Raw genomic sequence first — 15,476 nt, 5'->3', positions numbered from 1 at the left:
GCACCGACTGATACGATGTCCAACCTTCGACCATGGAGATAGTTTCGGAGTATTTTTCCCCTGCATATCAGATGTTCTCTTGTGGGACCTGGAAGTTCGGTCTCCTACGTTGCAAGGGGCCGTCCGAGGAAATGTTACCTCGAGTGTTCATCATTGTGAACTCCGTCTAACTATGCGACCTGATCCTGATCGGATGATTTGCCGCGAAGCCAGGATCCTGGTCTGTGCGTTGTTCTACTGTATAGTTTGACTAGTTTCTCTCCAACCACTGAACTTAGAACTACTGAACAACGTTTGAACCTAGAAAGAAAAAAAATCTCAAGCATATTTAGATTGCTATATCTTATCTAGCTGTTTATTCTTCGACGGAGATCTCCTCACACGTCCAGATTATAGTTCATTCCATTTTCATCTCCTATGTTGTATATGTGTGGAAGCAGTTCGATAACACGGAAGCAGGTACAGATTGGATGTGTTGATAGTACTAGATGACATCTTTGTACATGTAATAATTCTGAATCACAGAGAAAAGAAAAAAAATTGCACAATTAATGCCCCTTCCGTTGGTGTGATTGCAGATGATACTGGAGGCGAAGCCTCCACCTAGTCATCAGCATTAATCTCATCTGGGAAGAAAATTCTTTGTACCAGCTCACTTGGGAGACCATGCGTGTTGATTTCTCACTACAGATGACGTGCTAGATACAAGTTTCCAGAAATTCAAACATGCCTCTCGTACCATCCCGTTATCATCTGTGTACGCGTTGCGTCCGCAAAGTTATTGTGATCTGGCATGACGACGCTTTTGAAGTGTTCGTCCTCTAGGACATTTAAATAGTCTTGGATATCTCTAAAAGAGATGGTGATGATTGCGTCATAATCTGGCATGTTCGGCTTATGACCGCCCGAGAAGATGCGGTCTATCAGCTTGCGTTCTTCGCTGGAATTATGTTGCTATTAACGTCTTAGCCTACGTGCTGAAAGGCAAATGGTCTGCCTTTATGCTGGAGTGAGTCAGTGTTTGCTGCGAAAGCTTACAATTGTGTAGTCCACAATGCCATTTTTGGCCAAGAGCTCTTTCAAACAAGGAGCATGTCTCCGGCTGACATACTCGTGATACTCCTTCTCATCCATGCCTTCCTTGCGATACCCGAGGATGGTCAGCGCATAGAGCCTGTTTGGAATTTCGGCCGACATATTGGAAAAACTCGAACGAAAGGGCAGAATGGCTAAGGATGAACACTCCCTACCCGCCGACTGTCCATCACGTATCAATTTATGATAGGAGCGAATTTTTCCCAGGAAGGAGGGTCTTTGAAGGTCATCAGTCAAGCACGCGCAAGTCAAGCCTCATACAGGAGTTCGCTGATTCGGACGCGATGATAGCGAACAGCACAATCAACCGAAGCAGCAACAATATCCGGAAAAGGTCGAAATTCGGGATCCGGGATGATTTTGCGGGCATTTTCCCTCCCACTCTCACCCCTGAAAAGAAAACCAAAAAAAGAAAAAAGAAACCCCCAATAAAAACATCGAATTCTCCACAGTGTACCAAATTACTCTTATTGAGAATGAGCACCAGCTTGGGTGCAACTTTTATACAGACCGTGGGCAAGAGAAGAAAGTCTTATATTCAAAAATGAAAATGGGTTGATCGTAGATTCTAGACCCCTAGAACCTCATCGAATTTCCATGTAAAGTACATCAAAAACACCATAGCAAAAAAATGAATGTGGTTATGGTATCCAGTTATTGAAAACACCTCAAATGCAGTCGAAAAGCCCTCATTTGATACCAGGATTCCAACTTGCCGTATCAGCCAAAATATCGAATGATCTATGTACAAGAAACAACATCATTGGAACGGACTGAATAAGGATAACTGCGTATAATGTATGTAGGTTTTGGATTTTATCTAGCAGTATTTGCTTCAGGATCACTATTTGAAATCAATGACGAGTTTTGCGGTGATTTTTCGGTCTTTTATTCTAGGATGAGACACCTAATGACTAGCAATCTGTTGCTTGACTTCTTGAAGAGTCTTCAAGGCTTCGGGAAGCATTCTTTGATGAGAGTTCTCCCCGTCATGCCCAGTCATTGGCTTGAAGCCGGTTGTAAACACAGGTGATCTCTGCACTTTCTCCCAGTCGTGCAGCATGAGAGCATTCTCCAGCGAGCATTTTACCTCCTCAGCACCCCTTTTAACGACCTCGTCATCATAGGCAGAGATGGCTTCCTTTTGACCCATCTCATTATTCAAGATGCTTTGGATCTTTTCAAGAAGGTGAGACACATCGCAGATGCAATGGTTGAGACCTTGCCCGCGGTAAGGTGGCATGGCGTGGGCTGCATCGCCAGCCAAGGTCATTCTACCGTCGTGATTATTCCACGGTTTGCTAATCCAGTAACTGATGTCCGCCTTGTGAACAAGCGTGTTCTCTGGTATCCATGTAAAGGCAGATCTTGCAGGCTCACCAAGGGTCTGAGCCTTGCTTTTGATCAAAGCGAGTCTTTCAGGATAGCTCATGGACTGATCAGAGTCCCCGAGCCAAGCCATGGCCAGATGGAACACCCAGGTCTCAGGATGCTCAGGTCCATCAGGCATACTGGAAACTATCCTTCTGGTTAGCAAGAAAACCTGGAATCATGCGGAGGAACGTCCGTACTTGACTGGAAAGCGTGGTAGCTATTTTCGCTGAGAGCGAGATAACTCGTGGGAAATTCCTGGCGCAAATACTTTGCCTTTTCAGCGTCGCCGTAGCAAACTGTCATGTTCGTATGAAAGATTGGAAATTTGCTAGTAGACGCCTCTGCCTCGCTTCCCATGGCAAAAATGCGCATCGTAGACCTTGGGCCGTCAGTGCCAATGATGAGGGACGCTTTGACTTTCTCATAGTCATTAAAGGTAGCCGTTACGCCAACTCCAGAGGCATCGAAATCGACTCCAGTAAGCTTCATGCCGTACTGCACATCGATTCCTTCAGCACACAGAGCTCTCATTTTGCTGCGTGGGACACGCAAGCCCCTGGCATATGGCACACCGGCCAGGAGCTTGCCGGTTTCACCATGAATGATGGGATACTTGCCTCCAGCATCCATAGGAATAGCTGGATTGCAGGATATCGTGGGCAGTTTCTCCCAGATCTCCTTTGGAAGGAGATTTTCCAGGCGCTCAAGAGACCAATGGATTGCCATCGTCCACTCGTTGCTCCGATAGTTCATCTGTACCTCTCGTTCGAAGATTTTGTACTTTATTCCAACCTGGAGATGTGGGTCAGCATAGAACATCAAAGCTATTTCTGAGGGTGCAATTACCTTCTTCAGAGCTTGTGCAAGCACGAGGCCGGTGATGCCGGCTCCAATGATAAGAACTTCAAAATCCTGAGAATGTGCCATGATTACGTTGTTTATAGAATATCCAAAGTGTGTGATCTGAAGCTCGAAATATGCTGAGGAGCTTTTTTAAAGGGCAGATTGTGTTTTAAATCTTTTCGACTGACCCAGGAGCACGACTCTGTTCAAACCGTAGATCAGCGGACGAAGCTCTCCGGAATCCAAACATCCTGTTCTCTCTACCAGGTACGAACAGTAACAGAAATGCGAATGAGCTGATTTCCGACCTTTGACTACGCGGGTTTCGGCCCACGAGGTGGCAAGGCCATCAGCAGACACCAAAAGGTAAAGATCGATGGTGGGCTTGAATTCGGTTTCCGGGAGCCGATAATCAGCACCGACATGCGCTCTACCCATCGAGCTGCAGGATCGCACTGTAGCCGATTCTTTGGGTTTCGACGCTACTTAAATTAGGAGCACAGTTTGGCTATGAACCTCGGCGAGTAATATATGTTGAATTACATAGTCGTACAACTTTACAAACTCGTAGTAATGTAAAGCTTTAATCTATCCTATCATATTCCCGGCAACCCGCCATTTGGGTCCGCACCCTCCACTGGATAACAAATTTCCATTCCGTAATTGTCCGATCTGAAATGATTCGAAGTCATAGCATCTTGCCTCATGAAGCTCATCATATCATTTTCCACGGAGAACGCCGAGCTTATCTCATGTCCTGATGGCGTGTTCATTACGAATGTCTCAATATCGTTCACACAGAGTGAAGATAGCGGCGCCCCATCTGTGAAATGCTGCGAGTTTATGAAACCAGAACTTGGCAGATGCTGCAAACTCGACTGATCTGGAAAAGAACCGCCTTGTTCCAGCTGACTGGATGACAACGACGCGGAGTGACATCGGCTGCTACCCGAACCACTCGTGCTTTTGCTAGGGGAAGTGCCATTCATCCCACGCACGTGTTGAATGATGGACAGAATTCTTTGGAGCGCCTTACCAACTTGATGGGCCCTGTTGATGGCTTGTAGGCTTGCATCAGCTTCCTCGTAGCAATCGCAAACTCTGACGAGAAGCTCGTAGTCATCATCAGTGTTCGCTTCCTCCTCTGGAGTTGCAGGGTTGATCACGTTTGCAGCCAACAGAAATAAGCTAGACACCGGGAAGAGTGAGAGGAGAGTTCTTGGCGTCGATATTGCGTGCTCATTGAGGCTGATTTCAGAGTCTAGAGAGGATGATTTGGAACCTTGTTGAGAAGTTGTATGGAGGTCGCAATGGTGCTCGAGTCGTTCCCTCAGTGCTTTGTCACCCTTTCCGAATGCCAATAGTAGCAGGATGCAACATGCTCTACAATCTTTTAAAGTGCGCTTGACGTAATGCGCTTTAGTGTTCCTTCGTAGAGCAACAATACGGGTAGCGAGGAATTCTAACCAAAGTTCAAGGTGGGGACCGCACATCGTGCCAATTTCCAGAAGATCGGCCAAACCGTGTTGTATACCAGAGGGATGGAAGCCCGCTTTGTTAGCAAAGTCATCTTGAGCCCCAGATGAAGAATGGAGGCGATACACGCGCTCCTGAAAAGCAGTAATCGTGACTCGTGCAGCATGGTATCTTCCTTCGGCTGATTCAAAGTCGTCCAGTTTCATATTTTGCACTTCAAACCCTGGCAGCCAGCATATGGTGCCTCGTGAAATACCCAGGCTTTTGTCACGAATGTATAAAGCCCTTGAGACTTTGAGACGCTCTTCCTCTTCAATTGCATCCGATGTTCCAGTCATCGCAATCTGATTAAGACCCATTCGTCTTGCCAGATTACAGGCTTGCACAAACACTGCTTCTGCAACTCCGAACGGATGAAATTGCTCGGCAGCTAAGCTTAGAAGGGCCAAGGCTTGTACCTGGGAGTAAGGTTAGCGAAGAACTATTCACAAATGATTTGAACCTACGTTTATGAGTCGCGGCGCCATTAATAAATGGACTTTATTGAGGGCAACTTTGAGCGCTGAAAAGAAGGGGGCAGCAAATTGCGAAGTTGCCAAGGGAGCATGAGTCTGTCATTTTCGATTAGCAACGTGCCTCTAACGAAAAGTTTAAGATTGATCTACCTGGAGAGAGTTTTCTGCGCTCATAGAAAGTAGTATAATTGTATTGAAAACAATTGCCCATGGTTCGTCTAGAGTAGAGTTGTAATTGGCATACACTCGATCAACGTTCTGCCAAAACCTTTCTTGAACAAATAGATCTGTTGACCAATCGTTGTGGTGAAAGAATCTTGTATGAAACATCGGCAGGAACTGCTTGGGTGGCAACATGATTGAGGTTTCGGTGATTCTCGAGTCGTACAGCGTGTCCTGTCTCTCGGCATATCGTACTAATTCCGATAAATCATGGTCGATGGAGCCCAGCTCATCATCAACCGCAAAATTCAGCCCTTGTTGAGAGACATCCTTTCCTACTTTTTGTCGCCGAGATGTCACTAGCCCTTTGAAGGCAGTGGCCCATGCATAAAACGTATCCGGTCCGTAGTATGAATCCGTGACTGGCGAGTGCAAGAGTTGTCTTTCTGTTGTCAACAGGCTGCCCCGCGACTCATCTTCGGTGTCACTTGGATTGAACGGACTCTCATACGATGTAGGCGTGCCCTCCGAGCCATGTCGAGACCTGGGCGCGTTTTGGGATCTTATAAGACGAAAGATTTCGTTCTCAATGTTGCCCAATCGAGCATCGATAGAGTTGACATTTTCACTTCTAAATAATGGCATTAGCTCGAATCCATCGTACTCGATACATGCTCCTCCAAGCAAGGTTTAGAAATGAGTGTTCAATTGAGAAAGGAGAACCCACAGCAGCTTGATGTGACTCACACGCTTTTCTGGCGCAGAGTAGTCACAGCGCCATTTCTGACGTTTACAATTGCCACATTTGGGTTTCTCTCGGCCACAACGGATTTTTTTCTCCCGACAAAGTGCACAAGCGCGGTCGGAAGCCCCAGAATTATCATTCTGTGATGTGTGTGGTCAGACCCATCAATGACATCAAAGGAATGTGATATTAGCGCATACATCGATTTCCTTGGGCATGGTGGTACGGCACAGATGGACGGCTTTGGTCTCGTGGATGTGGTGCTTCTGGGAGGAGCGTGTCCTTCTGGGATGTCACCAGTAATAATGGAAAGGTAAACAAGCTTTCCTGCTCAAATTTGCTTGTACGTTTAAAAGAATATGTCTACCCAACCCATATGTAGCTGATCACATTCTTGGTTGACAAACCACGGAGGTTCTAGGGGACTGGACTGATCATCCATTCGTATTTCTGCAGCCCACGGGGTGGCGCTTTCGTTGCCGTGTTTTGTTGGAAATCTCTGGCAGCATTGCAACCCTAGATGCCACACGGGCTCACTGCAGGCCATGATTCGACAATACTAGGGATATGCATTACTCCTGCTGGCACGTTTTGTGTTATCAAACCAAGCCGATCATGATCGCAAGGGGAAGACGGGAGCATCCATCCAATGCCTGTAGTGGCTAGACGTGCGTTGAGGACCGGGCCATAGTTATGCAGAACTGGTGGATCGTTGCAGGCCATTTTCTGCAGCATCGCCCTTCGCTTTCTGCAACTTGCATGTGCCTTGATTTGCTCTTCATGCCAGCACTGAAACCACACGATGCCGTCGACAGAGACAGGCCATTACGTGCGTGGGGGCTGACTTTGTACTGTGCACGATGACGTGTAAGTTGTAGCCGCGTCAGGGCCTTTATGAAGATAGGTTTACTTTTTTACGGCTTTCCAAAAGCGACTCCGGGAGCATAATCCAGGTTGACGAACATGGGCTGTAATGTTCCGAGGCAAGACGTAGTTTGGATTCACGCACCATTTCCTCCTAGAAGACTAGTACGGCCGACATCACCGTCACAATACGAACATAAGCATGGCTCCTATAATAAGGAACCACTGACAGATATGAAAGGCGTTCGGGGACAAAGGTCGCCACCCGTTCTGCGTACCAGGATGATGAGGCAATCGATGCATGTAGCTACCCGTTGTGGCTGAGATACGGTTGCTTGCCCGTAACGACTTTCTCTTGGCGGCCCGGATCCCGTCATACCGAAAGACAACCACATTGTGCTCGCTCAGTGCAACTCAACTTCTCGGACTGTGTGGCCTAGAGGTAATTGAACGATCAATGATGCGGAGTCCGACAATCCCTCCCCTTCTTGGGCAGTGATGGGGAGTGTTCTCGGATATACAATGGCGAAAACCTCCCCGTAGGTCTTGAGAGTATCGGAACACCTTTATCCCTAACTTAAAGTTAGTGCACATTGCTGACGAGATGCCCGCCTCCAAATTGGCACAAGAGTCTACTCAAAAGCCAGAATTCAGGCCGACCGTTTATGGACTGATTTCTGAGCTTTGCGTGTTGCTGAATAAGCTAGAGAGTGATCGTGCGGAGGTGCCCTCCCTTGCAGCGGGCGCGCATTCCAAGCTGTGGACTGCCCAAGGCGATAGCTTAGCGGCGTCTCGCGATCGAGCTTTGGAGCTTTTGAGGAACCTATGCCAGCTATTGCAAGGACCGCATGAATACTTTCATTCCTTGGTGTCTTCAAATTGGGATCTTGGAGCTCTCTACACAATCATCGAGCTTGGAATATTGGAGAAAATCCCTTTGACCTCTTGCGCAAACGTGATTGATCTTTCTGAAGAGCTTGGCTTAGATGAGCGGAAATTGCTTACACTCCTCCGACTTGTCACATGCTCAAACATTCTTTACGAGGCCGAAGACGGGTTCTTTGGGCATACTGCCCTGTCTCAAGAGCTTTTGCAAGACGAGCAATTCCGAGCCTTCATAGGATTCCAGCTGTTTGAGGCCAGGATCGGCAGTGTGCATTTGGCAGACTCCCTGAAGGGGAGCAAAAACACCTTTGAGCATGGGTGTTCAGCTTTCAAACACGCGTGAGTATAGCCGCAAGCAAGCATAACACGGTAGAAATAAGCTGAGGTGGATTAGAATGGGTATACCGCTATACCAGTGGCATGGTGAGAACACGGAGAAAGGTACGAGGTTCCGTATGGCTATGCAGGGGGTCTCAAAAAGTATGTCACCAAGCTCACATAAGAGTTACGACGGAATGTCTAATTATATCGAAGGTCTAGACCCTGGTGACGATTTGTTCCGTCAGTGGTTTAAGCAGCATTCTGAATCTGGCACATGTCTAACCGTCGTCGACGTTCTTGGAGGCAACAAACCAAGCCAGCAAAAGTTCATTGGCGAGTTTCCAGAGCTCAATTTCGTTTCCGTTCACGACATTGGCGAAATAGCCTTTGTTGACGGACCTATTCTGGCATATGTCGTCCGCAATGTGTTCTGGAACAAGAGAGACAACGAGGTGATCTCCGTGATTCGGAGCATCCACCAAGCTATGGAGAAAAACGCAAAAGCCACGCTGTTGATTAATGAAATGCTGTCGCCAGCTAGAGGCGAATTCCCAGGAGATCTCGAGCACGCCTATCGTCGACGCGACGTTACAACGATGACTATGCACAACGCGAAGCAACGGACTGTCGCTGAATGGCATGGGCTATTTCGTGAAGTAGATCTAAAGTGGAAGGTGTGTAACGATCTTTTTCCTACCCTGGCCTTTGCTGTTCCCAAAAGTCCGTTTCGGCTGACAGTACACAGATCCGACTGGTCACGGGTAATTCGTCACATAGCTACAGAGGGCTTTGGGAGATACAAATGAATTAGCATTCGACACTGTGATTACTGGTTTCAGGGTGGAATTTTAACGAGAGGCCTTAATTAAGAGACCTTATAGTTTAATCAACTCTCTGACTTTTCGTCACCAAGGCGTCCGGGTTTCCCGTTTCATTGTATTTTTGGGTGCAACTCCGTGAAGAACATCCAGGGCGATCTACTAATTAAGCTGCTTGCTTCTGATTGCTTCGAGTCTTGATTTTCGCCGATCTGCGGGTACTTCCGTCAGGTCTTTCCTTCACCCAGCCAAGCGCCTGGTCAGGGGTTGGCATTTCGGGACCAGGATTTGCACGTGTTTTTCGTAGGACGGGTGAAAGGAGTTGATGTTGTGTTCTCTCATGCAGCTAACCTACAGTATCCTAGTCTAGACTGTTTCTCAAGCGGTGCAGATCGAGCATTATCTTCAAGCCAGAGCTAAGTATTCACCCGTCTGACGTTACCTCTCTCGATATGCTGCAGTAGATAATCGTGACCCTGTGTAGCAGGTGCTGCTGCGGATAGGAAGAAAAAGAAAGCAGAAGTTCGTGCACTTAAGACTCTTCGCATTCAGGCGTTCACTATGACGGTCATAGCTTCTTCCGGTCTATTCCCTTTGAAGCTGTAACGCCAGTGCCAAAAGCAATGTTTGCGACAAAAGCACAACCACTGTTAGTCACCCTAATCAAGACTGACCAAGTCCGCCGTATCTACTGACTCGTCTGAATTGTACTCGTTCTCATTTCCAACTGTGCCGGCGCCCAATTCTCTTTCCAACAATTCAATGTCCGCGGGCGATAATGGCACCGTAGCGAACCGACGCATTGCTTCTTTATTCACTTCTGGTGTCAGCTCATTTCCCTCACCAATCAGGTATTCCAGGTAGTAGAAGTAACGTGCATAGTGACTCGGTGTGTTTGTTGATACAAATTTGGCCTCCTCATCAAATGGGTTGCTGAATCGATGAGGCATCCTCGTTGGCACTGTTACCATGTCCCCCACATGAGCGTCCACTGGCGGGCTTCCTGGCGAATGAAAACGCACAGTGCCTTGTGTGACGTAGAAGCATTCGTCGTGCATCTCATGGAAATGAAAAATAGGACCGTGTGATTTTGGCGGGATAAGCGACTCTACCACGGATATGCGGTCTTGGGTAAGAGTGCCATCCTCGATAATGCGGTACTTGTACTGACCCATGGAGCGCCATGGGACATCTGCAGAACGGAAATGTTTGATACTTAGTGTTTTGATGTACTTGAGTGTTGCCGTATCAAGAACTGGGGGAGTCGTAGTAGGTCCCGGCCTGGGCTGTGGTATGGCCTTCTCTTCAGGAGATGCCGCCGTTTGCGCTGATGCAACTTTCGGAGGATCCAGATGGTAAGCGTCCATTTTAATCAAGTTTGGTGTCGTGCACTGAGTTGTAGTTCTGGTTTGAATCGTGGCAACTACCAGCTCTTTAAGACCTGGCAAAGTGGTGGTACAAAGTTCTCACCTTTCGTCTCTGTTCTGTGCGCGGTGGAACCATAATGGTGAGATCGCAGATGAGTTTCAAAATGCCGTTGTCTGAATTCAGCGAGCATAGCATTCCGGACTCCGAAGCCACGAGATCTGCTGTACTTCCGTTGAGCACCTTCGCAGTGATCGGCACCGAGTTTCCCACATGATAATCGCGTGGCGTTACATTACATAACATTATCTCTTCGCTCAAATCGATGAAGCTGATTATGGAGCAGAGAATGCATAGCAGTACATCTCCCGGGAGGCGATAGCAAGGGATTGGGGCTTTCGAATCGACGCGGCAACTTAGCTCCCCTGCATCGAGCGGCTCGCGATCCACAGATGCGAGATTCTGAAATCGGATCAGTGTATTTGCAACAGGGCAACAAGTTCCCCGAAGTTTTAAGCCACAATATTTCAAACAGATTCATATTTTTGGAAATGACTTAGTTCAGGCCTATTTGAAAGGGCTCTTCTTGTTCAAGAATGAGTCTGGAAGGCTGAAATAATTATGGGACACCATCATCGTCACGCGCTAAGCTGTATAAAAAGCACCGTACAACAGTTAAATCTTCTTAGTCCTGACGTAATTGGAAGATCTTCAGATGAATTTCTTCGTTACGTAATGCTAGATCCTCTACCGAGTGCGAAGCTTTCAGCTATGTGATATTGAACAAGGAAACATTTTGCAGGTTTACTTCCAGTTGTGAACATCCTTCAGCCATAGAATTATATGGCAACTTGAGCTCCCAAATCAATCTCCTGATCAGCTCCTAGTATGCCAAAGAGGAACATCCCATATCAAGCTCTCATTTCCTGATTCCATCGGCCGGCTTCAAGCAAACCCTTAGTGGTGGTTTGACCCAGAAGCCGTACAGTTTTTGGTTTAACTGCCAGCCTTCATCAACTTCTGGCCTTCCAAGCTTGTCTTTGGGCCATGTAATATCATAATGCCATAACACCCTTGCAAGAATTAGCTGCATCTCGGCCCACGCGAGATTCTTCCCTAAACAATTGCGCGGTCCGTAACTGAATGGCTGGACTACATCTCTATTGTCATTTGCGTAGGGCGCATGATCTGAGTGCTCTGGAAGCCATCGTTCAGGAGCAAACTTCTCGGCAAGGTGAAAGTTGTAAGGTGAATGGAATGCAGCATAATAGTTGACACCAACTGTTGTTCCGGCTGGAACAGGATGACCTGCAATGAATACTCCGTCCTCTTCAACTGGAACGCGACGGGGCAAAGTAACAGCAACGGGTGGGTACAGGCGCAGAGTTTCTTGTAAAACTGCTTTCAAGTACTTCAACTTCTTGACTTCGCTCATGGTGATCTCCTCAGGTGCATGGAACGCTGAGCGGACTTCACGCGTGGCGCTCGCATAAGAAGCCGGGTGTTGCAAGAGGTAAAATATTGCACCTGAAAGGGCTGTGGCCGTTGATTCGGAACCGGCAGTGCTGATCGAGAACGCATTAACGTCAATTTCTTGTCGTGACATCCCCTTTTCATCATTCGCTGCAAGAATGTAGTGCAAAAAATCCTTTCGATCCACTGAACCATTTTTTTCGATGCGATTGTTGACCGTACTCATGGCGCGCTTCATATTGGCCATCCGGGCTCCAGCAACAGAGGTTGGCATAAACCATTTTCGAGCCCAGGCGATGCCCCAGTACTTTAGCATCTGGTAGTACTGCAACTCCTTGGAAATTGCTGGTGTTGCTGCCACGTATGGATCATACTCGCCCTTTTCGAGGCAGCCCACATTGTCGCCAAATGACAGATCGGCTATCAGATCGAACGTGGTAAACATGAACCATGCACCAATGTCGACAGCATCTTGCCGGCGGGCTTCTAAGCCACGGATCAATTGATCAGTATAGGATTGAAGGATCTCTTCCTGCTCACGCAACGCCTTTTCTGAGAACGCATGAGCAAGTAGTCGTCGCTGTCTTGTATGCGTCGGACGGTCAGCTACTAGGATGTTCTGAACGCCAGTTGGAGTGTGCAGCGAGAACACCGGATCTTTTCCCATTTCGATAACACGATGCCCATAGATAATCCTCCAAGCCTCAGAGGAGGTGTAACTAAGCTCGTTCGGACCAATGCGCACAACATGTCCATATCTTGCGTGAAGCTCAAGAATTTTGCGCCAATTGACACCGTGATATTGGTACCAGCACCAGGGAATACGCGTCGCTGCCCACGACAATGGTCCGGGGTAGTTTTTGAGTGGGTGAAAATAAACGTTGTAGGTCAAAGCTGCCAAAACATAGATTATCGACAGAATTAGGCCTAGATATGATATTCGCAAGAAAAGACTGAAGACAATGCTATCAGACATCAATGCTGAGATTTGATTGCCCATGACTAAAAGCGGAGGATGGATGCACAAAGCGTTCGGACTCTTCGGCCAGGTTTCGCCAGTTTATTTCATATATCAACTACTAAGTTTCAACTTGGAGATCAAATATTGCTGAGCAGCGTCTTTCTGACGTACCAATTTCCTCTGAAAGTCATTCCTGACCCCGCGTGTTGGTAAAGCAGGGTTACAAAAAAACCTAACGGACTTCGTGGCCCGGTTGAGAACAGGAAATTCTTGAACACGTTGTCTTTCGGCATCTCGCTTGTCAAGCTCCAGATTCGAAAACGCTCCGCACAGTTATAATCACGTGCTCCAAATTCGGGTTCCGTACGCCGAAAGCAAGGACTAGGGGAAATGAAGGAACATCGGAATATGTACTCAACTTTTTAGTTTATCTCCATCTCCTCGATACTCTAGGCATGATCGGTGCAGGCTTACCCGGACTCTCGGGCGACACATCCGTCCTTCTTTTCACTCTTCATCTTAAGATATGACAAAGAGCCTGAGCTAAAAAGTCTATATTAATTAGTGTTGAACCGTGAATCAACACGAGTTCACAACGTCACTGAGAGCAAATTTGATCTTTATATCTTTGATTCTAAATAAAATCTTACCATGACTACTATTCCAGAGAAGGCAACTGTTCTTGTGATTGGAGGCGGGCCGGGAGGTTCTTACGCCGCTACGGCACTTGCAAGAGAGGGCGTTGATGTGGTTTTGCTTGAGGCAGACAAATTTCCTCGTTACCACATCGGCGAGAGCATGTTGGCGTCCATGCGCCATTTTCTTCGCTTCATCGATCTTGACTCCACATTCGACAATCATGGTTTCATCAAAAAGCGCGGGGCAGCCTTCAAGCTGAATGACAAACCCGAAGGCTTTACCGATTTCATTGCTGCGGGAGGACCGGGAAACTATGCCTGGAATGTGATTCGCTCAGAAGCGGACTACCTAATGTTTCAGCATGCTGGAAAGAGCGGCGTAAAGACATTCGATCAAGTAGCCGTCAGATCATTGGAATTCACTCCATGTGACCTCGAACTACCGGATCCGAAAACACCAAGCCCTGGCAGAGCGGTCGCAGCTTGCTGGTCTAGCAAGGTTGACGGTACATCTGGCAAAATCAGTTTCGATTATTTAGTTGATGCGAGTGGTCGTTTCGGCATAACGAGCACGAAGTATCTTAAAAACCGCAAGTTCAATCAGGGATTGAAGAACATCGCCAACTGGTCGTATTGGAAGAACGCGGGAAGATACGCGGTTGGAACCCAGAGAGAGGGTCAGCCCTTTTTTGAGGCCCTAAGTGATGCAAGCGGCTGGTGCTGGTTGATTCCACTCCATGATGGTACTGCCTCTGTCGGTATTGTTCAGAATCAGGATGCGGCCGCTGCCAAGAAAAAAGCCATGGATTCGCCATCACAACATGACTTCTACATTGAAAGCTTAAAGCTAGCGCCGAGGATTCAGGCACTGCTTGCCCAAGGAGAGATGACGGCTCCTGTTAAACAAGCCTCTGACTGGTCGTATAGTGCATCATGCTACGCTTCGCCTAACGTTCGAATTGTTGGTGATGCTGGGTGCTTTATCGATCCCTATTTCTCCTCTGGGGTGCACCTTGCGCTTTCCGGTGCCATGTCGGCAGCTTGCACAATTCGTGCTGTGCAGCGTGAAGAATGCGACGAAAAAGCTGCAATGGACTGGCACTCGAAGAAGGTGGCCGAAGGCTATACACGCTTCCTGCTCGTCGTCCTCAGTGCCATGAGACAGATCCGCAAGTCAGATCAACCAATCCTGAGCGACTGGGACGAGGAAGGTTTCGACCGCGCTTTTGCATTCTTCCGTCCAATCATTCAGGGAACCGCCGACGTCAGTAACAAGCTGAGCCAAGAAGAGTTGGCCAAGACGATTGACTTTTGTCTCAATGCTTTCCAACATCACGACGCCGATGCGAGAGACGCTATGATCAAAAAGCTGCAGGAGCACGAGCAGGAAGCTAGAATGCGTGGAGATGTTCAAGCCAAGGCAGATATTGATCCAGATTCACTCACTCCAGAAGAATTGCAGGTGTTGAAGACTATTCGCGCTCGACAAATGCTGAGAACCGAAGATGTTATCAATATCGATTCCTTCGGAACTGACGCAATTGATGGGTTCGCTCCACGGGTGAAGCACGGAGAGCTGGGACTTATGAAGGGTAAGAACTCCGGCCCAGCTGCTCCCAAGATGGATCTCTTTGCAAAGGCGAAAGAGGAGCCTGCAATGCAGACGCAAGTGGGTACTGCAGTCACAGCGCATTGAGGAATGATCTGTGGAAGTGTGGGAACTTTTGATCTAAACAGAATCAGCTGCAAGAAGGTTTGGAATTATTAGGCGGAATACAGCTTCGAAATTGCCTCAATTCAGCCAGTGATGTAGATTAGCCGATCTTTACGTATATGAGACCTTCCAATTGGGACATACCCTGCATGACTATTCCAAGTAACAGCGTGCTGATGACGAATCGTTTCCTTAAAGGTATTTTCATCCTTGCGGGAGTTCCGCCC

General features: G+C 47.6%; 6 protein-coding genes across 6 annotated transcripts; 2 read left to right on the top strand and 4 right to left on the bottom strand.

The window, feature by feature from the left end:
- Positions 1 to 1,751: 1,751 nt before the first annotated feature.
- Positions 1,752 to 3,651, bottom strand: PV09_06929 (uncharacterized protein). Its single transcript, XM_016360636.1, has 3 exons — positions 3,316 to 3,651; positions 2,667 to 3,261; positions 1,752 to 2,613 (listed from the first exon to the last, which is right to left on the bottom strand). Exons 1-3 carry the CDS (start codon positions 3,394 to 3,396, stop codon positions 2,003 to 2,005), a joined length of 1,287 nt encoding a protein of 428 aa, XP_016211622.1. The 5' UTR covers positions 3,397 to 3,651; the 3' UTR covers positions 1,752 to 2,002.
- Positions 3,652 to 3,908: 257 nt separating this feature from the next.
- PV09_06928 (uncharacterized protein) lies at positions 3,909 to 6,349 on the bottom strand (the record flags this gene model as incomplete). Its single annotated transcript, XM_016360635.1, has 4 exons — positions 3,909 to 5,246; positions 5,295 to 5,399; positions 5,454 to 6,096; positions 6,213 to 6,349. The coding sequence occupies 4 exons, from the start codon at positions 6,347 to 6,349 to the stop codon at positions 3,909 to 3,911; spliced, it is 2,223 nt and encodes a 740-aa protein (XP_016211621.1).
- A 1,329-nt stretch (positions 6,350 to 7,678) lies between these two features.
- PV09_06927 (uncharacterized protein) lies at positions 7,679 to 9,150 on the top strand (the record flags this gene model as incomplete). The annotated part of the gene is made up of 4 exons (XM_016360634.1): positions 7,679 to 8,298; positions 8,354 to 8,439; positions 8,494 to 8,954; positions 9,026 to 9,150. The coding sequence occupies 4 exons, from the start codon at positions 7,679 to 7,681 to the stop codon at positions 9,089 to 9,091; spliced, it is 1,233 nt and encodes a 410-aa protein (XP_016211620.1). The 3' UTR covers positions 9,092 to 9,150.
- On the bottom strand, positions 9,102 to 10,809 carry PV09_06926 (uncharacterized protein). The gene has a single exon (XM_016360633.1). The coding sequence runs from the start codon at positions 10,463 to 10,465 to the stop codon at positions 9,758 to 9,760; it is 708 nt and encodes a 235-aa protein (XP_016211619.1). The 5' UTR covers positions 10,466 to 10,809; the 3' UTR covers positions 9,102 to 9,757.
- A 479-nt stretch (positions 10,810 to 11,288) lies between these two features.
- PV09_06925 (uncharacterized protein) lies at positions 11,289 to 13,089 on the bottom strand. The gene is made up of 2 exons (XM_016360632.1): positions 13,069 to 13,089; positions 11,289 to 13,012 (listed from the first exon to the last, which is right to left on the bottom strand). Exon 2 carries the CDS (start codon positions 12,934 to 12,936, stop codon positions 11,383 to 11,385), a length of 1,554 nt encoding a protein of 517 aa, XP_016211618.1. The 5' UTR covers positions 12,937 to 13,012; positions 13,069 to 13,089; the 3' UTR covers positions 11,289 to 11,382.
- A 459-nt stretch (positions 13,090 to 13,548) lies between these two features.
- On the top strand, positions 13,549 to 15,231 carry PV09_06924 (uncharacterized protein; the record flags this gene model as incomplete). The annotated part of the gene is made up of 1 exon (XM_016360631.1): positions 13,549 to 15,231. The coding sequence occupies one exon, from the start codon at positions 13,549 to 13,551 to the stop codon at positions 15,229 to 15,231; it is 1,683 nt and encodes a 560-aa protein (XP_016211617.1).
- Between the last annotated feature and the right edge of the window lie 245 nt (positions 15,232 to 15,476).

Source organism: Verruconis gallopava, assembly GCF_000836295.1.
Source record: "Verruconis gallopava strain CBS 43764 unplaced genomic scaffold supercont1.25, whole genome shotgun sequence".
Lineage (NCBI taxonomy): Eukaryota > Fungi > Ascomycota > Dothideomycetes > Venturiales > Sympoventuriaceae > Verruconis > Verruconis gallopava.
This window is presented reverse-complemented; position numbering and strand designations above follow the sequence as displayed.

Excerpts from the sequence above, each read along its gene's own strand:
- PV09_06929 (XM_016360636.1), bottom strand. The coding sequence starts at position 3,396 with ATGGCACATTCTCAGGATTTTGAAGTTCTTATCATTGGAGCCGGCATC. Across the intron at positions 3,262-3,315 it reads TTGCACAAGCTCTGAAGAAG|GTTGGAATAAAGTACAAAAT; the intron begins GTAATTGCACCC and ends CCACATCTCCAG. Across the intron at positions 2,614-2,666 it reads CTACCACGCTTTCCAGTCAA|TTTCCAGTATGCCTGATGGA; the intron begins GTACGGACGTTC and ends CCAGAAGGATAG.
- PV09_06926 (XM_016360633.1), bottom strand. The coding sequence starts at position 10,465 with ATGGACGCTTACCATCTGGATCCTCCGAAAGTTGCATCAGCGCAAACG.
- PV09_06925 (XM_016360632.1), bottom strand. The coding sequence starts at position 12,936 with ATGGGCAATCAAATCTCAGCATTGATGTCTGATAGCATTGTCTTCAGT.